At 46.9% G+C, this 16,908-nt stretch overlaps 1 protein-coding gene across 1 annotated transcript in view; it reads left to right on the top strand.

Annotated features, from left to right (window-relative positions):
- SERINC5 (serine incorporator 5) overlaps nucleotides 1-16,908 on the top strand; it is a 117,692-nt gene that overhangs the window by 48,987 nt on the left and 51,797 nt on the right. Inside the window, exon 2 of the mRNA XM_047778190.1 lies at nucleotides 11,655-11,822. Within this exon, the coding sequence (XP_047634146.1) occupies nucleotides 11,655-11,822 (168 nt within the window). The remainder of the gene's footprint in view (nucleotides 1-11,654; nucleotides 11,823-16,908) is intronic.

The following is a 16,908-nucleotide window of genomic DNA, read 5'->3' as shown; positions in this document are numbered from 1 at the left end:
TGTGGAGTTCCCATCGTGGCTCAGAGGAAACAATCTGACTGGCATCCGTGAGGAACGCAGGTTCAATCCCTGGCCTTACTCATTGGGTAGAGGATCCGGCGTTGCCGTGAGCTATGGCGTAGGTCACAAACACGGCTTGGATCTGGTGTTGCTGTGGCATAGGCCAGCAGCTACAGCTCTGATTGGGCCTGTAGCCTGGGAACCTCTGCATGCTGCAGGTTTGGCCCTAAAAAGACAAAAAAAAAAAAAAGATTAAAAAAACCAAAAAGCACAGTACGTGTGAAAGAGCACACACAGGTGAGCTTGCAGAATGAACTGCGTGCAGTAAAAGCAGCTTAGGTCACTTTTGGGGATGGGGGGGCAGTCCTCTGGGTTGGCAGGGGTGAGGGGTTGTCTCTAGCCAACTATCTTGTTTGTACCTGCATTTGGTCTTGTTCTCGGAGAGACAGCAGTGAGCGATGGGTTGGAGTGAGATCTTAATTTTCTGCTCAGGAGTTGAACCTGGGCAGCCTGGATGAAAACCAGGAGTCCTAGTCCCTGGAGTAGCTCGAGGCTAAAAGTAGAATTGCCCAGATTCTTGCCCCCTGTTGAAAGCAAGCATGTTTCAAGGAGGCAAAAACTGTAAAAACAGGTATAAAGTTTCTTGTTAGAGTCACAGGACAGCATGTAGGAGAGCACACAGAGAAGCAGTTTATTTAAGTCAGAAGCAAAGAAGTAACACACACCCCAAAGAGGGGTGCCGGTGTCCCCCTGAGTGAGGAGCACACCAGAGAGGTGATTTAAATCACCTATTTAACAGAGTTCCCGTCATGGTGCAGTGGTTAATGGATCTGACTAGGAACCATGAGGTTGTGGGTTTGATCCTTGGCCTTGCTCAGGGGGTTAAGGATCTGGCGTTGCTGTGAGCTGTGGTGTAGGTTGCAGACGCAGCTTGGATCCCGCATTGCTGTGGCTGTGGCGTAGGGCAGCGAACCTCCATATGCCGCAGGAGGGGGCCCTAGAAAAGACCAAAAAAAAAAAAAATCACTTATATAGCATGGTTCTTCCAGGTCTTTGTTTACCTTTAGTCAGTTATCTTGTTTTAATTCTAACACCTGACTGGACCCAAGACCATCCCCAATGTGCGTGCATATCTTCTGGCAAAGATGGATTCCAGAGCAAAGGGTGCTGGGATGGTATTAGGACTTATTATGGCCTGGTGCCTCCTCCCTTTCTGACCCCAGGAGTCTTACTGCAATGTGTGATCAGGGAGGGCTCCTTGACCCCAGTAGTGACTGAATGGTCATCTTTCTTAGGTGGAAAATGAAACAAGGCCTAAAAGGATGCAGACTTCTCCTTACTGAACAGGCCCCTGTAACGGATGAGTTCCCAAAGACAAAGGTAGCCCCAAGGCCACGGGCTTCATGGCTTAGCAAAATGACCCTGGTCTATAAAAAATCAAGCACCAAGTCTCACCTGCTCAGAGCTCCTGACCACTCTGTTGGTCAACAAACTGTCCTTTAGGTCTCATTGCCCCACTCTCTGCCTCCTCCTCCTCCTCCTCCTCCTAACAATGTCTTTTTTTTTTTTTTGTCTTTTTCTAGGGCCACACCCACAGCATATGGAGGTTCCCAAGCTAGGGGTCTAATTGGAGCTGTAGCCACCGGCCTAAACCACAGCCACAGCAACGAGGGATCCGAGCCGTGTCTTTGACCTACACCACAGTTCATGGCAACACTGGATCCTTAAGCCACTGAGCGAGGCCAAGGATCAAACCCACAACCTCATGGTTCCTAGTCAGAGTCGCTAACCACTGTGCCACGACGGGAACTCCTCCTTCTAACAATCTTATCTCTCTACTCCAGCTGAGCTCAGCTCCTTCAACTAACTTTTTCCTTGAGGTGTCAAAGAAAAACAAGTCCCAGCTGCTCTCAGCCCAGGGGCCCATCTACCTCCTACCTCAGAGGGTCCTTTGAGGTAGGCCAGTGCCCCTTTTAGCCAAGATGGATTTCAGCAGGCAGGTTTCTGGGAGGTTGGCAGGATATATTATGCACTGGCAACCCCTCTCTCCTTGGGCCCCCTCCTTAGATGGAGGACCTTCTCTGTGCAGGCACTGGGCTGGAGAGTCCCTCTCAACCAAAGTTGAGGAAAGACAAGAGGAAATTGTAGTCACCTTTTCTCTCACCTGGCCTACAGGTGTCTTATCCAGAAATGTCATCAAGACACCAGCTGCAGCAGCTCAGCCAGGGGCCCGGCTATCTCCTGCCTAGAGTGAGCTGCAAAATGTTGGTTGTGGAGCTCAAAATTTAAATAAAGCCTACTGTCAAAGTAGGATCAGTTGCTTATTACCTCTCTGTGGACCACAGATAATTTATATGTAATTCTCTCTCTCTCTTTTTTTTTTTTTTTCCCATTTCTTGGGCCGCTCTCGTGGCATATAGAGGTTCCCAGGCTAGGGGTCCAATCAGAGCTTTAGCCACCGGCCTACTCCAGAGCCACAGCAACATGGGATCCGAGCCGAGTCTGCAAACTACACCACAGCTCACAGCAATGCCGGATCGTTAACCCCCTGAGCGAGGCCAGGGACCGAACCTGCAACCTCATGGTTCCCAGTCGGATTCGTTAACCACTGTGCCATGACGGGAACGTCCTATAGGTAATTCTAAAACCTCAAAGCAGAAGGAAGGAAAGTGGGCTGTGAAATGACATGAGGAGTATTGCGTCTTACTGAAAGATGGGGAAATTGAAATTAAACGAGAGCATGTCTTGAGTGCTTCTTTTTTTTCCTTGATATAATCCTCCAGCTTGTCCAGGATCACCTGGGTTCTGCTTCTACAGCTTCAACAACTTCAGAGTTTTTTAGGAACTTACCCACTCTGGTCCCCTCTCCTCCCCATTTGTTAAGGGAAAGCATCATAATTATTGTTGTTAACAAAAATCTCTTAAGTCTTTCCTCCGTTCTGCTAGGACTCCTGCATTTCCAAGTCCGGAGAAGGGACTGAATGAAGGGAGGTGTCAGATCTGAAGTGTTCTTTCACTTTGCAGTTTGGACTTAGTTAAGACACACTAAAGCCAGTTAAACTGTCCAGAAGCTCTCGAGGAATAAGCCTGAATGAGTGAACGTTTTTCCATGTTGCTGAGGGATTTACTCTCCCCAAACGGAAAGCACTGAAACTAAAAAAATGTGACCTATGTTTGGGGTGACTCTTGTGCTGGAAGTGTCTTATGCATTTGTTTGCCTCCCTAAGTAGAACTGATCTTGGAGAGACAGCAGCGCATGATGGCTTGGAGTGAGATTTTCATTCTTTGCTCAGAGATTGAACCTGGGCAGCCTGGATGAAAACAAGGAGTCCTAGCCACTAGACTAATCAGAGGCTGGAAGCAAAATTGCCCTGATTCTTGCCCCCCGTTGAAAGCAGGAATGTTTCAAGGAGGCAAAGACTGAAAAGAGGTATAAAGTTTATTGTTAGTGACACTGCCAAGGGAGCTGAACCGCGCAGAACTAGCCCAGGAAGCAGTAGAGTGATGCCCATAGATGTGGGTGCTTAGTCGGCTTTGGACAGCTTCACTTTTTTTTTGTTGTTGTTCTTTTTAGGGCCACACCCGAGGCATACAGAAGTTCCCAGGCTAGGGTCGAATTGGAGCTACAACTGCTGGCCTATGCCATAGCCACAGCCGCGCTGGATCTTTAACCCACTGAGCAAGGCCAGGGATTGAACCCTCAACCTCATGGTTCCTAGTTGGATTTGTTTCTGCTGCTTCATGATGGGAACTCCTGCTTCACTTTTTAATTCTTTGCTCTCTTTTTTTTTGACCATACCTGCAGCAGTTGAAGTTCCTGGGCCAGGGATCAAACCAGTGCTGTCTTTGCAACCTGCACCATAGCTGCAGCAATGCCAGCTTCTGCTGTGCCACAAGGGACCTTCCTAATTCTTCTCAGTGTGCTTGCCTCTTGCTGGTCATTTTTCAGCATCTAAGAATTTACGGATGGTAGGCATCAGGTCCTCTCTTGCAGGGAATATCAGCCTGTGGCATGGGCGCCTCCAGGCCTCTGGTACATGGTTCTCATTGGTGCTTTTGCATTTTCTCTGTTAAGTGAGACTTTCAGCCTGAGTATCCACCTTGAGACCACGATTGCCCATGAGTTGAGCACCAGGTGAAAACCTGTTTCCCTATTACCTGTCATCTACCGAGGCCTCTTCCATGTGCAAGGGAGGAAAACCAAGACCTAGAGCTGCACAGGATTAGAATCCAGGCCGTCTGCTTCTTAGATCTGCACTCTTCCCACCAGTGGGCGTGAGCAGGCCTGTTGGAACTGGGAAAGTCAGACCTGAGAGAGGTAGAGAGGAGCTCTCACAAGATATGCGTTGTGTGTGTGTGCGCGCATGTGTGTCAATGCCATGACATCTCTTTGGCTTTCTTCCTGATTCTTTGCTATTTCCAAATGATATTGTTGTTGGCAGGGAATTCTGGGTAATAAAGGAATTATGCTTTGTAATTTAACGAAAGAAGAACCTGGCATCAGTCCTTAGAACTATTAGTTGCCTGGCATCAGTCCTTAGAACTATCAACTGAAGGCCAATGGGGAGGATAAGGAGGGAGAGCGGTGTGTGTGTTTGTGTGTTTCTGTGTACCTTAGATGAGAGAAGAAAACTAACACTAAGGGGAGGCCTAGCTCCAGGTAGCAGCAAGGATAACTGGCTTCTCCTTTCATTTGGACTCTGCTCTGCAAGGACAAAGCTCCTTTTATTTAGGAAAGCCTTTGCTATTCATGCTGTTGCTGTTTCAAAGGAAGTTAGGTAGATGGTGTGGACGGCTCTTTGAAATTTTTCTTTGTCAGTATGTTTTGGGGGGAGAGGCTTCTTCAGAAAGAAAAGAATCGCAGAAGTCAGTGCCACGTTTGCAACTATTTTTATATCCATATCTCCAAACTTAGTTGCTTTTCTTAAATTGTCAGTTTTTTTTTTTTGTTTGTTTGTTTGTTTTTTTCCCTTTTCTAGGGCCGCTTCCTGCGACATTTGGAGGTTCCCAGGCCAGGGGTCGAATCGGAGCTGTAGCCACCAGCCTATGCCAGAGCCACAGCAATGCAAGATCCAAACCATGTCTGCGACCTACACCACAGCTCATGGCAACGCTGGATCCTTAACCCACTGAGCAAGGCCAGGAATTGAACCCACAACCTCATGGTTCCTAGTCGAATTTGTTAACCACTGTGCCACGACAGGAACTCCAGTTTTTTGTTTTTTTTTTTGTCTTTTTGCCATTTCTTGGGCTGCTCCCGTGGCATATGGAGGTTCCCGGGCTAGGGGTCGAATCAGAGCTGTAGCTGCCAGCCTACGCCAGAGCCACAGCAACGCAGGATCCGAGCCACGTCTGCCACCTACACCACAGCTCACGGCAACGCCGGAACCTTGACCCACTGAGCAAGGGCAGGGATCGAACCCGTAACCTCATGGTTCCTAGTTGGATTCATTAACCACTGCGCCACGACGGGAGCTCCAGTTTTCTTTTTTTAATCATGAGAGTAATGCATGCACATGGTCAAAACCCAGACAAGAGAGCAGAACAGTGAGACGTTGCTGTCTTACTGTCCTGCCCACATCTAGGCGCACTCTTCAGATAATCGATGTCAATAGTCTTTGTATCCACACACACACACATACACATATGCATAAGTGTAAAATATCAGTTTTACACCTGACTGTTAGCTTGCTGGAGCCGTCATAGCCAGGTACTGCAGGCTGGGAGGTTTAAGCAACAGAAATTGAATTTCTCACAGATCTGGGGGTCGGAAGTCCAAGATCAAGGAGTAGGAAGGGTTGGTCTCCTTTGAGTGTTCTCTCCTTAACTCACATAGGGCTGACTTCTTCCTGTGTCTTCACATGGTCGTCTTTCTCTAGGTGTCTGTATCTTAATCTCTTCTTACAAGGACACCAGTGGTGTTGGATTAGGGCTCACCCCAATGACCTTATTTAACCTTCACTACCTTGTTAAGGGCCCTCTGGCCAAATACAGTCACATTAGATTGAGGTATAGGGGTTAGGACGACAACATATGGATGGGATGGGGGAGAGTAGGGATGCCCATAATGTTGACTTATTCTTTTGTTTTGTTTTGTTTTTTTGTCTTTTCTAGGGCTGCTTCCCATGGCACATGGAGATTCCCAGGCTAGGGGTTGAATCGGAGCTGTAGCCACCGGCCCACGCCAGAGCCACAGCAACATGGGATCCGAGCCTTGTCTGCAACCTACACCACAGCTCCTGGCAACACCGGATCCTTAACCCACCGAGCAAGGCCAGGGATCAAACCTGCAACCTCATGGTTCCTAGTTGGATTCATTAACCACTGCACCACGACGGGAACTCCAATGTTGACTTATTCTTTTAAATTATATCCTGTGGTATATTTAGTCCATAATTCATTTATTCAGTCCCTGTGTAGCTGGAGAATAAGATTGTTTTTAGAAGTTCTCACAAATTGTGGCTCAGCGGGTTAAGGATCTGGCAGGTCACTGCAGTAGCTCAGGTCACCGCTGGGGCGCAGGTTCAGTCCCTGACCTGGAATCTTCCTCATGCCACAGATGTAGCCAGAAAAAAAAAAAGAAAAAAAATTTTTTTTAAAGTTTTTATGCTTTTAACAAACAACCTTGTTATGTAAATCTCTGTGCCCTTGTGTAAGTTTACGTGCAGGATGAACTTCTAGAAGAATTGCAAGCATCACCCCCAAAGGGATTGTCTTGGGTCCCCCCCTTGAATATTACTTTCTTGTGGCAAAAGATTGTGTGCAGTATCTGCAAATTAAAGCCCTATAGGAATTGTCATTGTGGCTCAGTGGTAACCAGCCCGACTAGTATCCATGAGGACTAGGGTTTGATCCCTGGCCTCACTCAGTGGGTTAAGTATCCAGTGTTGCTGTGAGCTGTGATATAGGTCTGAGACAAGGCTTGGATCTGGTGTGGCTGTGGCTGTGGCGTAGACCAGCAGCTACAGCTCAAATTCAACCCCTAGTCCGGGAACTTACATATATTACAAGTGTGGCCCTAGGAAAAAAAGAAAAACACAAACAAAACCTATATAATTAACTCTTTGTGATAGCATTTGGGTATGAGAAATTCAGAGTGCAGCACGACACTTGTGTTCTTGGCCTTGTGGAGTGGGAGTGGGATTGCCAGCCCTTTTATTTGAGCAGTATTGCTATTACCACTGAATCGTATATCATTCACTCAGCATCCATTCATTGAGCCATTAATGGGCACATTTTATTAATATGTTGTTTGTTCGTTTTATGTCTTTTAGGGCATTGCCTGTGGCATCTAGAAGTTCCTAGGCTAGGGGTCAAATCAGAGCTACAGCTGCTGGCCTATGCCAGAGCCACAGCAACACCGGATCCAAGCCATGTCTGCGACCCACACCACAGTTCGCAGCAACACTGGATCTGTAACCCACTGAGCCAGCACAGGAATTGAACCCCGAGTCCTCATGGATACTAGTTGGGTTCCTTACTGCTAGCTACAATGGGAACTCCACTGATTTTTTTTTTTTTTTGATAAGACTTTATTTATTTATATTTTTTGCTTTTTATTTTTTAGGGCCATACCCTGTGGCATAATGGAGGTTCCCAGGCTAAGGGTCAAATCGAAGCAATAGCTGCTAGCCTATGCCACAGCCACAGCCACGCCAGATCCAAGCTGAGTCTTCGACCTACGCCATAGCTCACGGCAACCCCAGATCCTTAACCCACTGAGCAAGGCTGGGGATTGAACCTGAGTCCTCATGGATGCTCGTCAAATTTGTTTTCGCTGAACCATGATGGGAAATCCCAAGACTTTATATATATATATATATTTTTTGTCTTTTGTTGTTGTTGTTGTTGTTGCTATTTCTTGGGCCGCTCCCACGGCATATGGAGGTTCCCAGGCTAGGGGTTGAATCGGAGCTGAAGCCACTGGCCTACGCCTGAGCCACAGCAATGCGGGATCCGAGCCGTTTCTGCAACCTACACCACAGCTCACGGCAACGCCGGATCGTTAACCCACTGAGCAAGGGCAGGGGCCGAACCCGCAACCTCATGGTTCCTAGTCGGATTCGTTAACCACTGCACCACGACGGGAACTCCAAGACTTTATATTTTAAGAGATGTTTTAGGTTCATAGCAAAATTGAGAGGAAGGTATGGAGATTCCCATATCTGTCCCCTGACCACCCCCAGCCTCCCCCACTCTCCACACCCCTGACCAGAGGTTACATTTGTTACAACCAGGGAACCTACACGGATGCATCGGATGCATCGTTATCATCCCAAGTCGTAGTGTACATTAGGGTTCACTCTTGGTGTATTGTACATTCTGCATTTGTTTTTTTATACGTTGACTCCTTCAGGAAAATGTTTAGGTCCTCTGGAGCCCCAGGGTAACAAGATTCAGGTACTTCTTTCCAAGCTTGTGACAGCTGCAGAAGTTAGGCTGGTGAAGAGTTATTTTTCCAGTTTTGAAGGTGAAGATTAGGGGAGTGACATGGTCAGAGTAGTAAAGCTTTGTGACAGGGAATAAAAGGTAAACCTATTTTCTTCTAAATTATGCTCTTGTGGAAAGAAATGATAAGTCAGCAGGGCTGGGAGATTTTCATCTATGCTAACATAACATTGCTTGTATGGATGCTGTTTTGAATTTCCATTTCCATATCAATGTTTAGCTGAAGATAATGCACTTGTGCTCTTGGTGATTGATGTATTTGCTTTGATAAATAACTTTTAGGCTCGTAGAGACCTGCTGTTTGATTCTAGCATTAGGCATATGTGTATATGTACACACCTATATATATATGTATACACACACACACAAATACCATAGCACTGTGTAGAGCGAATGGGAGCAAGCAGGAGAGGTTAAAAAATTAGATCCATGCAATGATACATAACTTTAATGATAGGATAGGATTAAACCAATATGATTTTCTGTTCACATTTTCCATAATCACATTCCTTTGTCTCTGTTTGTCATTAAATGGCCAGTTGGGCTCGCGTGATGTATGTATCTTGTTTCATTTTTCCCCCTCTGTGGAGATAGTAAGTTTAAATGTTGGTTTTGCTGTGGGTTAAGTTCTCTCCTGGATGACACATCAACTGCTTCTAAATATTTCTTTTTCCAAGTAGGGTACATATTTTTATCACATTTGAGTTAGAAGTACAGTAAAACTGATTATCTAAGAGCTTCAAGAGTTAGCAGCCAGCAAGTGAGGCAGTTGGGAAAGAATTTGGGAGGCAGAGGAGGAGGGAGGCAGGCCTGGGAGAGAAGCCAGCGAAGCCAGTGGGAGGGGAGAAGAGGGAGCGCCAGAGGGAAAGGAAAGGAAAATCGGGGCATCTGAGCAGAAAGGGATCTGTAAAATCAGGGACAGAGAATATGGATGAGTGAGTCGTAAAAGAAGGTGGCCTATAAAAACACCACACAGGCAGCAGTGTTAGGATCTCACTTGTGTGATGTGTTCGCTCAGCCCAGTAGAACAGCTTGTCTGGCAAAGCAGAGGCCCAGCCTCAGGAGGTGAGAAGAGGCTCGAGGTAAATGGCTTAGAAAAACTGAATGCAAGATGGAGAGAAGAGTACATGAGCAGAAATGTTAGGTAATGCCATAGTACGGAATGACAAAAGGGCTCAGACAGTGGCAGTTTCCTGAAGCAGACACAGTAACTCAGGAAATGCAGTTGTTTCCAAGATTGGTCGTGATGTCCTTATAGTTACAGCCTGTGATCTTATACCTGTGATGTCTTCTTACTGTAAGTGATGTTTCTATTTGATGCTTCTTTTGAAGCCAGGCAAAGCCCTGCACTTTCTGCCAACGCATTATCAAAAGATTGAATTGTTGGGGTGTAGGTTGTATATGTAGTGTTAATACATGTAGATTTGGTTGTTATTTGTAGTTTATGGTAATCTCTTGTAGAATTTCCTATTTGTTAAACAGAAATCCCTCCCTTACACCAGGTATGTCTGATTAGGTTGTGCAAGAAATCACCAAGTACACTAAGTACTGTCACCACCCTCACTTTAATAAATGAGGCGTCTGAGTCTTGAAAAATAAACGACTTGCTCGTGGTTCATTGCTAGTAGGTGGCAAAGCCAGGCGCCAAACCCAGGCAGGCTGAGCACACTGAGCTTTTCACAACAGCGTGTTCTGTTGCCCTGTGCTTTACTAAAGATCTAGTTTCTTTTCAGTTCATTGAAAATACTGTGATACTATAATGATGGATATGTGTCCTGGCACATTTATCTGAACCCTTTGAATGTTCGACACCAAGATTTAATTAACTAAATCACGGATATGGTGTGATTATGATGTGCCTGTGCAGGTTCGTCCTTGGTTAAAAAAAAAAAAAAATTCTGGTGACATGTTAATAATGGGGGAGGTGGAGTTCCTGCAACAGGATTGGTTGCATCTCTGGAGCGCTGGGACACAGGTTCGATTCCTGGCCCTGCCCAGTGGGTTAGGGATCCGGTGTTGCTGCTACCGTAGCATAGGTCACAACTATGGCTTGGATTTGATCCCTGGCCCGGGAACTCCATATGCCGTGGGCCAAAAAAAGAAAAAAGGAGAGGCATGATAAAGAAGATGTGGTACATATATACAAGGAACTGTTACTCAGCCCTAAAAAAGAATGAAATAATGGCATTTGCAGTCATGTGGATAGACCTAGAAATTATCACACTAAGTGAAGTTAGACAGTGAGAGACAAACATCATATGCTATCACTTATATGTGGAATCAAAAAAAAAAAGGGATACACATGAACTTATTTGCAGAACAGAAACAGACTCACTGATTTTGAAAAACCCATAGTTACCAAAGGGGACTGGTCGGGGAGGAAGGAATGGACTGGGGTTTTGGGACAGAAGTGTTCTAAAATTCGGTTGTGATGATGGTTGTACATATGTATATAATTGTTAAAGTGTTACCCAAAAAAGTAGAAGAAAGATAATGGGGGAGGCTGTGCATATGGATGAGTGGGTGGGGGCATATGGGAAATAGCTATGCTTTCCTCTCAATTTTATTATAACCCTAAAACTTAAAAAATGTGAACGCTTCAAGAAAAAAAATTAACACCAGCCCCAAGCCTGAAAACTTAATCCTTATTTAATATTCCCAAGTTATGTCCAGTTGCGTTGACCATTCAAGTCTAGTCATGCCTCATTCATTAGCCTAATGCCTCCCCTTAGGGGTGTGAAGCTCTGCTCAGCAATGCTTATGGTAAGAGGCACTTGTACCTTTTGTGCTTAAGTTACCCCCTTCCCTCCCTATCGCCATGCAGTTCCTTCTTTGGCTGGTGGATTTTGACAGGTCCCCTTCTTGAGCCCAGATTCTTAGTTTTCACATCGTCCCTACTTCACGTAGTCCTTGTTCTCGTTCTTGGCTTCTTCTCTGGCTCTTCACTAATTGATTTTGTCTAAGAGTGATCACAGGGCTTCAGGTGAAGTGTGCCTTTTCTGTTTAATTATTGCGCATCTTCCAAGCCCTCACGTCTATTAAAGACCGTATCAGGCCAATTCTGGCAAAAGCTTTGTTCACACACTCAGTGGTCCAAGCATGTTCTGTGGGCAGGACGCCTCAGAAGAATGGCCGCTCGGCACTCAAAGGTCGGGGGTCAGTGGGTTTGTAGGGCAGCTCTCAGGGTGTTTGTGTTCCTTCTCTAGTTGGCCTGCTGCTGTGGGAACGCTGGCTGCTCCTTCTGCTGCGGCTGCTGCCCCAAGATCCGCCAGTCCCGGAGCACCCGCTTCATGTACGCGCTGTACTTCATCCTGGTCGTCATCCTCTGCTGCATCATGATGTCCAACACCGTGGCCAACGAGATGCGGGAGCGTGTGAGTCACCTCTTCAGCTCTTCCCACTCCTGGCGCTTGGTGGGGGTGTCTGGAAAACACTCAGTTCAGGGGACAGTGCGGTTCTGGGTTATACCCGCTTGCCCTGAATCTTCCTGAAGCCTCTTCATTGCTTTCCTGCCAAGCGGGCAAACCCTTCACCATCCTGATCTTTAGTGGTAGGACAGAAGCCGTCTGATACTTTTGGTGGAGAAGATGGTGTATGTTGTCTTAGCCTTGTTGATGGCTGTTCCTGAATGAATGTGTAGTCCTTCCTTGTAGACTTGTACATTTCCCCTGTCCTAAGGATGGCTTCCAGTGTTTTTTTTTTTTTTTTTTTTTTGTCCAATTTAGGGCTGCACCTGTGACATATGGAGGTTCCCAGGCTAGGGGTCCAATCGGAACTGTGGCTGCCAGCCTACATCACAGCCACAGCAACTTGGGATCTGAGCTGCATCTGCGACTTACACCACAGCTCACGGCAACCCTGGATCCTTAACCCACTGAGCGAGGCCAGGGATCGAAACTGCATCCTCATGGATCCTAGCTGGGTTCATTAACCGCTGAGCCACAACGGGAATTCCCATGGATGGCTTCCAGTGTTTCAGGGAGCAGTTATGTAAACACTTATGTGGCCTGAATGGGAAATAAGATGAAGCCTCGATAACCCCGCAGTAGTGTGAGGAGTAGGCTATAGGGCAAGCTTTACTTTTCTGGCCATGTCAGTTGCAGGGAGGGCGTCTTCAGGGATGAGAGATGGACTTCCAGCCATTTCCTGGGCAGAGTGTGCAGAGGCAAACTAGGTACACGATGCTGATAGAGACACAAATAGGACTTTTTTCAGGAATTTCCCCATATGAGGCCTGATTATGGGGGGATGTGCTGGGATTCGTAGGGAGCCCAATAAATAACATCATCCTTCTCCTCCCAGGTTCTGAACAAATTGACAAAAAGACTGCAGTGTCAGCAGTAGTTGCCAGACATCACCTTTATCCCCCATAACACTGATGAAAGATGGCCTGACTTGTATCTGCAAGGATGCGGGCGTCCTATTACTGCATCCCCAAATGAGTCAGACTTACCCCACCTGGGGACCCCACCCAGGCCAGGGGATGTGTCCTCTGCACAGGCCCAGTTTGCTAGGAAGAGCTGCGGGTATTCCTGGGGGCCACTCTCCTCAGAAGGAAATCGGGGGAAGAAAGTCCAGCCAAACCCCATTTGCCCTACAGACTCAGTGCTCAGCACTTACCCCCACTGGGGCCTGGCAGGGGGAGGAGGGGCGAGGTCAGGGCGGGCCCTCCTGGAGCCGTGGGGGTGGACCCCCAGAAGCAACTCCCGAGGAAGTGTTTGTTCTCCCAACTTTGGCTGAAGCTGCTTCAAGGGCTTGAGAACAACCATTTTCTTTGAAGCACTTGCTAGCTTCTTATCCATTAGTTAAAGTAGGCCCTTTGAGGCTTTCTGTTGGGTAAGGCTTTTATAACTGTGGTTGTATGGTCTGGAAGATAATAGAACTCCTGTCAAAATCTGTGAAATTTAGATTTTCCTCTGATGCTCTAAACAGTGGATCTCTGCTCAGGAAGGTCCTGCCATGGGAGCTTTGGGGCATTCACATTTGTGGGAAAAAGAATTTATAAACCAGAAAACAAGTATAAAGTCTTCTGAGGTGTAAAACCAGGTAGAAATTAGTTGCCATTTGAAAGGATGCATGAAGTGCTGGAGGAAGTATAAACCCATCAAAAACATCATTACTGGAGGTAAGGGTAAATTTGGCAGCCACAGGGCATATTTTAAGATATGGGTTTTATGATAATTTCAGTGATTGAACAGTGTTAAAATCATCTGTCCCATGGAATAGTCCCTAACAGCTCCAGCCAGCGTCTGTGATTTCTGATGTTCATAGAACATTTCAGAAACAGGAGGTTTTTAGAAGAAAGAGAGGAGAGAAGAGGGAGGGAGGAAGGAAGGAAAAGAAACAAGATACTGACTGGTGTTGCTGGGAAGGGCCTCAAGGAAGAAGTACCTTGTATGATAATAATGAGTATTTCAGTCCCTAATATCTGTTGGGTGATTTTTAAATTCTAAGCATTTTACCTGTATCATCTCCGTTCATCACTAGGGTACTCACCTAGGCCGTCTAGTCCTACTGTTATCCCTGCTCTACAGATGAGAAAACCAGCATACTGGGTCACTGAAGCACCTTGCCCAAGATCTTCAACTCTAAGTGGCGAAATTGAGATTTGAACCCAGGCAGATTGAGTTCTTAGTGACTAGGCTCCATGGTAGCACAAGGACAAGGCATGTGTAGGACAGAGAAGGGACATGGCCAGGTAAATGGCTTGCAGGAATTTCAGTGCTAAGGTGAGGCTTTTGGCCCTGGTCTCATGGCAAATGGGAAGCCATGATCGATTCTTGGGTAGGAGTCCGTCAGGAGTCCGTCATCATAGAAACAGGCAGAGCTATTGAGGGAGGTGAGCCCAGCAGTGGTGTGTGTTAGTGTGATTTGGGGTTGGAGCAGAGGGAGGGAGACAGGTAAGGGACAACCCTGAGGCCTCACAGAGGCTCTTGTGAATATTTCTCTGCCTGTCCTCTGAATGGACTTATTTAAAAATGGTTTGGCTGGACTTTGTGCCCAGGGAGTGAGGCCCCTGTGGGTGAAACCAATCCTTTTCCATCTCTATGGCCTCACAGGGGACCAGCCAGCTGGTCACAAAGTCAGCTTGTTTCTCGGCCTATAGAACAGAGGCTGACTTCATTCTCAGGCTGAGCTTGAGGGTGGGCTCTGAAAGGTCCCTTGTGGGGAGCACGCCTGGTCCACCCCCTCCCCTTTGTTGGCTGTGGAAATGTTCTAGGATGTGATGCTGTGGGGGAAAGCACGCATCCTCGGAACAGCTCACGCAGGAGTGTGTAATTGCCTCCCACCCGGCACCCTCGCCTTCATGGGCAGGGGACAGGGCTCCGTCCATGCGGGCCTTTGGCGTATGGGTTGAAAACACAAGGGTGGCCCTTTTCAGTTATTTTCAGTTTTTGCCCCGGGTTCAGGATGTGGCCTGTGAGAAAGTTTGAGAGGGAGCTGCCAAGAGCGGCTGGGCCAGACTCCGTCCTGCCTGTTCTCACTCGGGAAGCTCCTCGTTCCCAGGAGACCTTGGGCTCTGCTGCGCTGGTTGAGTTGGGCGTGATTTCTGTCTCCTCCTGGAACATTTTTCCCATCTCAGAACGTACCAGCCGTTCTTTTGCAGGTCACTGATGTCAGTAACTGTGTGATTCCAGCAGGAAGAGTCTTGAGATATTTGATGCCTTGTGAGTGTTAAAAGTCTGTTTTGGAATGTGAAACTACAGCAGCAAAATGGGTGATTGATTTAAGCCTCCTGAAATCAAGATGTGACTTCTGTTTGGAAGCCAATGATGACACTATTTATTTATTTATTTTTTCTTTTCTTTTCTATTTTAGGGCCTCACCTGTGGCATATGGAGGTTCCCAGGCTAGGTGTCCAATTGGAGCTGTAGCCACCGGCCTACGCCAGAGCCACAGCAATGCCAGATCCCAAGCTGCATCTGTGACCTACACCACAGCTCATGGCAACCCGGATCCTTAACCCACTGAGCGAGACCAGGATTGAACCCACACCAGTGATGATACTTCGAGGTGTGGGCAACCCCGTGAGGCTGCACAGGCATTTGAGGAGGGAGGAGATAGGAGGGTTCTTCTTGTTTCCCATGAAATAGGGGCTCCTAAGACTAAGACTGCCTTGGAAAAGGGACGACAGGTGACCTTTGTGGCCCTCGGGCTTCTCCTCTTGAGCTGTGTGCCACTGAGGTAGGAAGAGCCCTAAAGTTTCCTAAGCTGAAGCATCTTAGATCCATTTTCTCCATCTCGTGTTCCACTTGGTCCCCAGGCAGCTGTGATTCGCTGACTTGGGTGCTGAGATGGCTGTATCTTTGCTTTTTCTGTTTCCCGGACCCCAAACACACCTTCTGCATGGTGGAAGACTGGTGTTGGTGGTGGTGTTGTAATGTATTTGTTGTAATGTATTTTGAAGACTTACTCCTTGTACTGAGAGAAATTACTACAATCTTTGTTTTTGACAGCAATCTTTTTTTTGTTTTGTTCCTTCATTTGTTTGAAAAGATGTTACATTTTCTTTGTAATTTTACTTAATCTCTTTTGGGAACATGTTTTGCTTTATACACTATTCTGCTGGTGGATTTGGGTTTGTTTTCCTGTGAGTAGTAATGTGGAAATTGCATTGTTCCTCTGGTCGGATGAAAAGAGCTTTCCCAGAAAGTTCCCGTGTGGCTCAGCAGGTTAAGGATCCAGTGTTGCCCCAGCTGTGGCACAGGTTGAAACTGTGGCACGGGTTGGATAACTGGCCCTGGAACGTCCAAGGCTGTGGGTGTGGTGCCCCCTCCCCCTAAAAAAATCGTTAAAAGAAAAAGTTCTCCTCCGTGTCTTAAAAGCAGCTCTGGAATTCCATTCTCTCCCTGGACTTGGTAAAAGCCCAGCTGGTCACAAAGTCATAAGCCACGGCCCCACCTAGAGATTTCATGTGAGCCTGGAAATCTAGCCCAGGAACTGGAAAATTGGCTTGCAGGCTCTTTTTTGGCCAGCAGATTTTTTTTTTTCTTTTTAAAATTGGAGTATGGTTGTTTTACAATGATGTGTTAATTTCAGGTTTTTATATTTTGGCTTTTTTTTTTTTTTTTTTTTTTTTGGCTGTGCCTGTGGCACACGGTAGTTCCTTGGCCTGGGATCCTGGCCAGATCCTTAATCCACTGAGACACCAGGGAACTCTGGTTTTTTGTTTTGTTTTAAGGTGCATGTGGCTGCCTTGAGAAGAGCGTGCTACAGCTCACCACAGGCCCCATCACGAGATGTTTACTTACCTCAGGTCTCATACATTTACCCTTAATTCTTGCCCTCAGAGAAAAGGCATTTCGGTTTGCAACTCCTGAAGCAGTTTCAACTCTTTGGAGTTCACACGTTTCTGAAAAGGCAGTGAGTATCAAAATGGACCTGAGGCTTCCTACCCATCCTTGTGGCAGGCAGCAGGGAGGCTGTGGAAACTCAAGTAGGCTGTGCAGACTCGCACGC

This window comes from Phacochoerus africanus, chromosome 4 (genome assembly GCF_016906955.1).
Source record: "Phacochoerus africanus isolate WHEZ1 chromosome 4, ROS_Pafr_v1, whole genome shotgun sequence".
NCBI lineage: Eukaryota > Metazoa > Chordata > Mammalia > Artiodactyla > Suidae > Phacochoerus > Phacochoerus africanus.
Note: the sequence above shows the minus strand (reverse complement) of the source record. Positions and strands in the feature narration are given on the sequence as shown.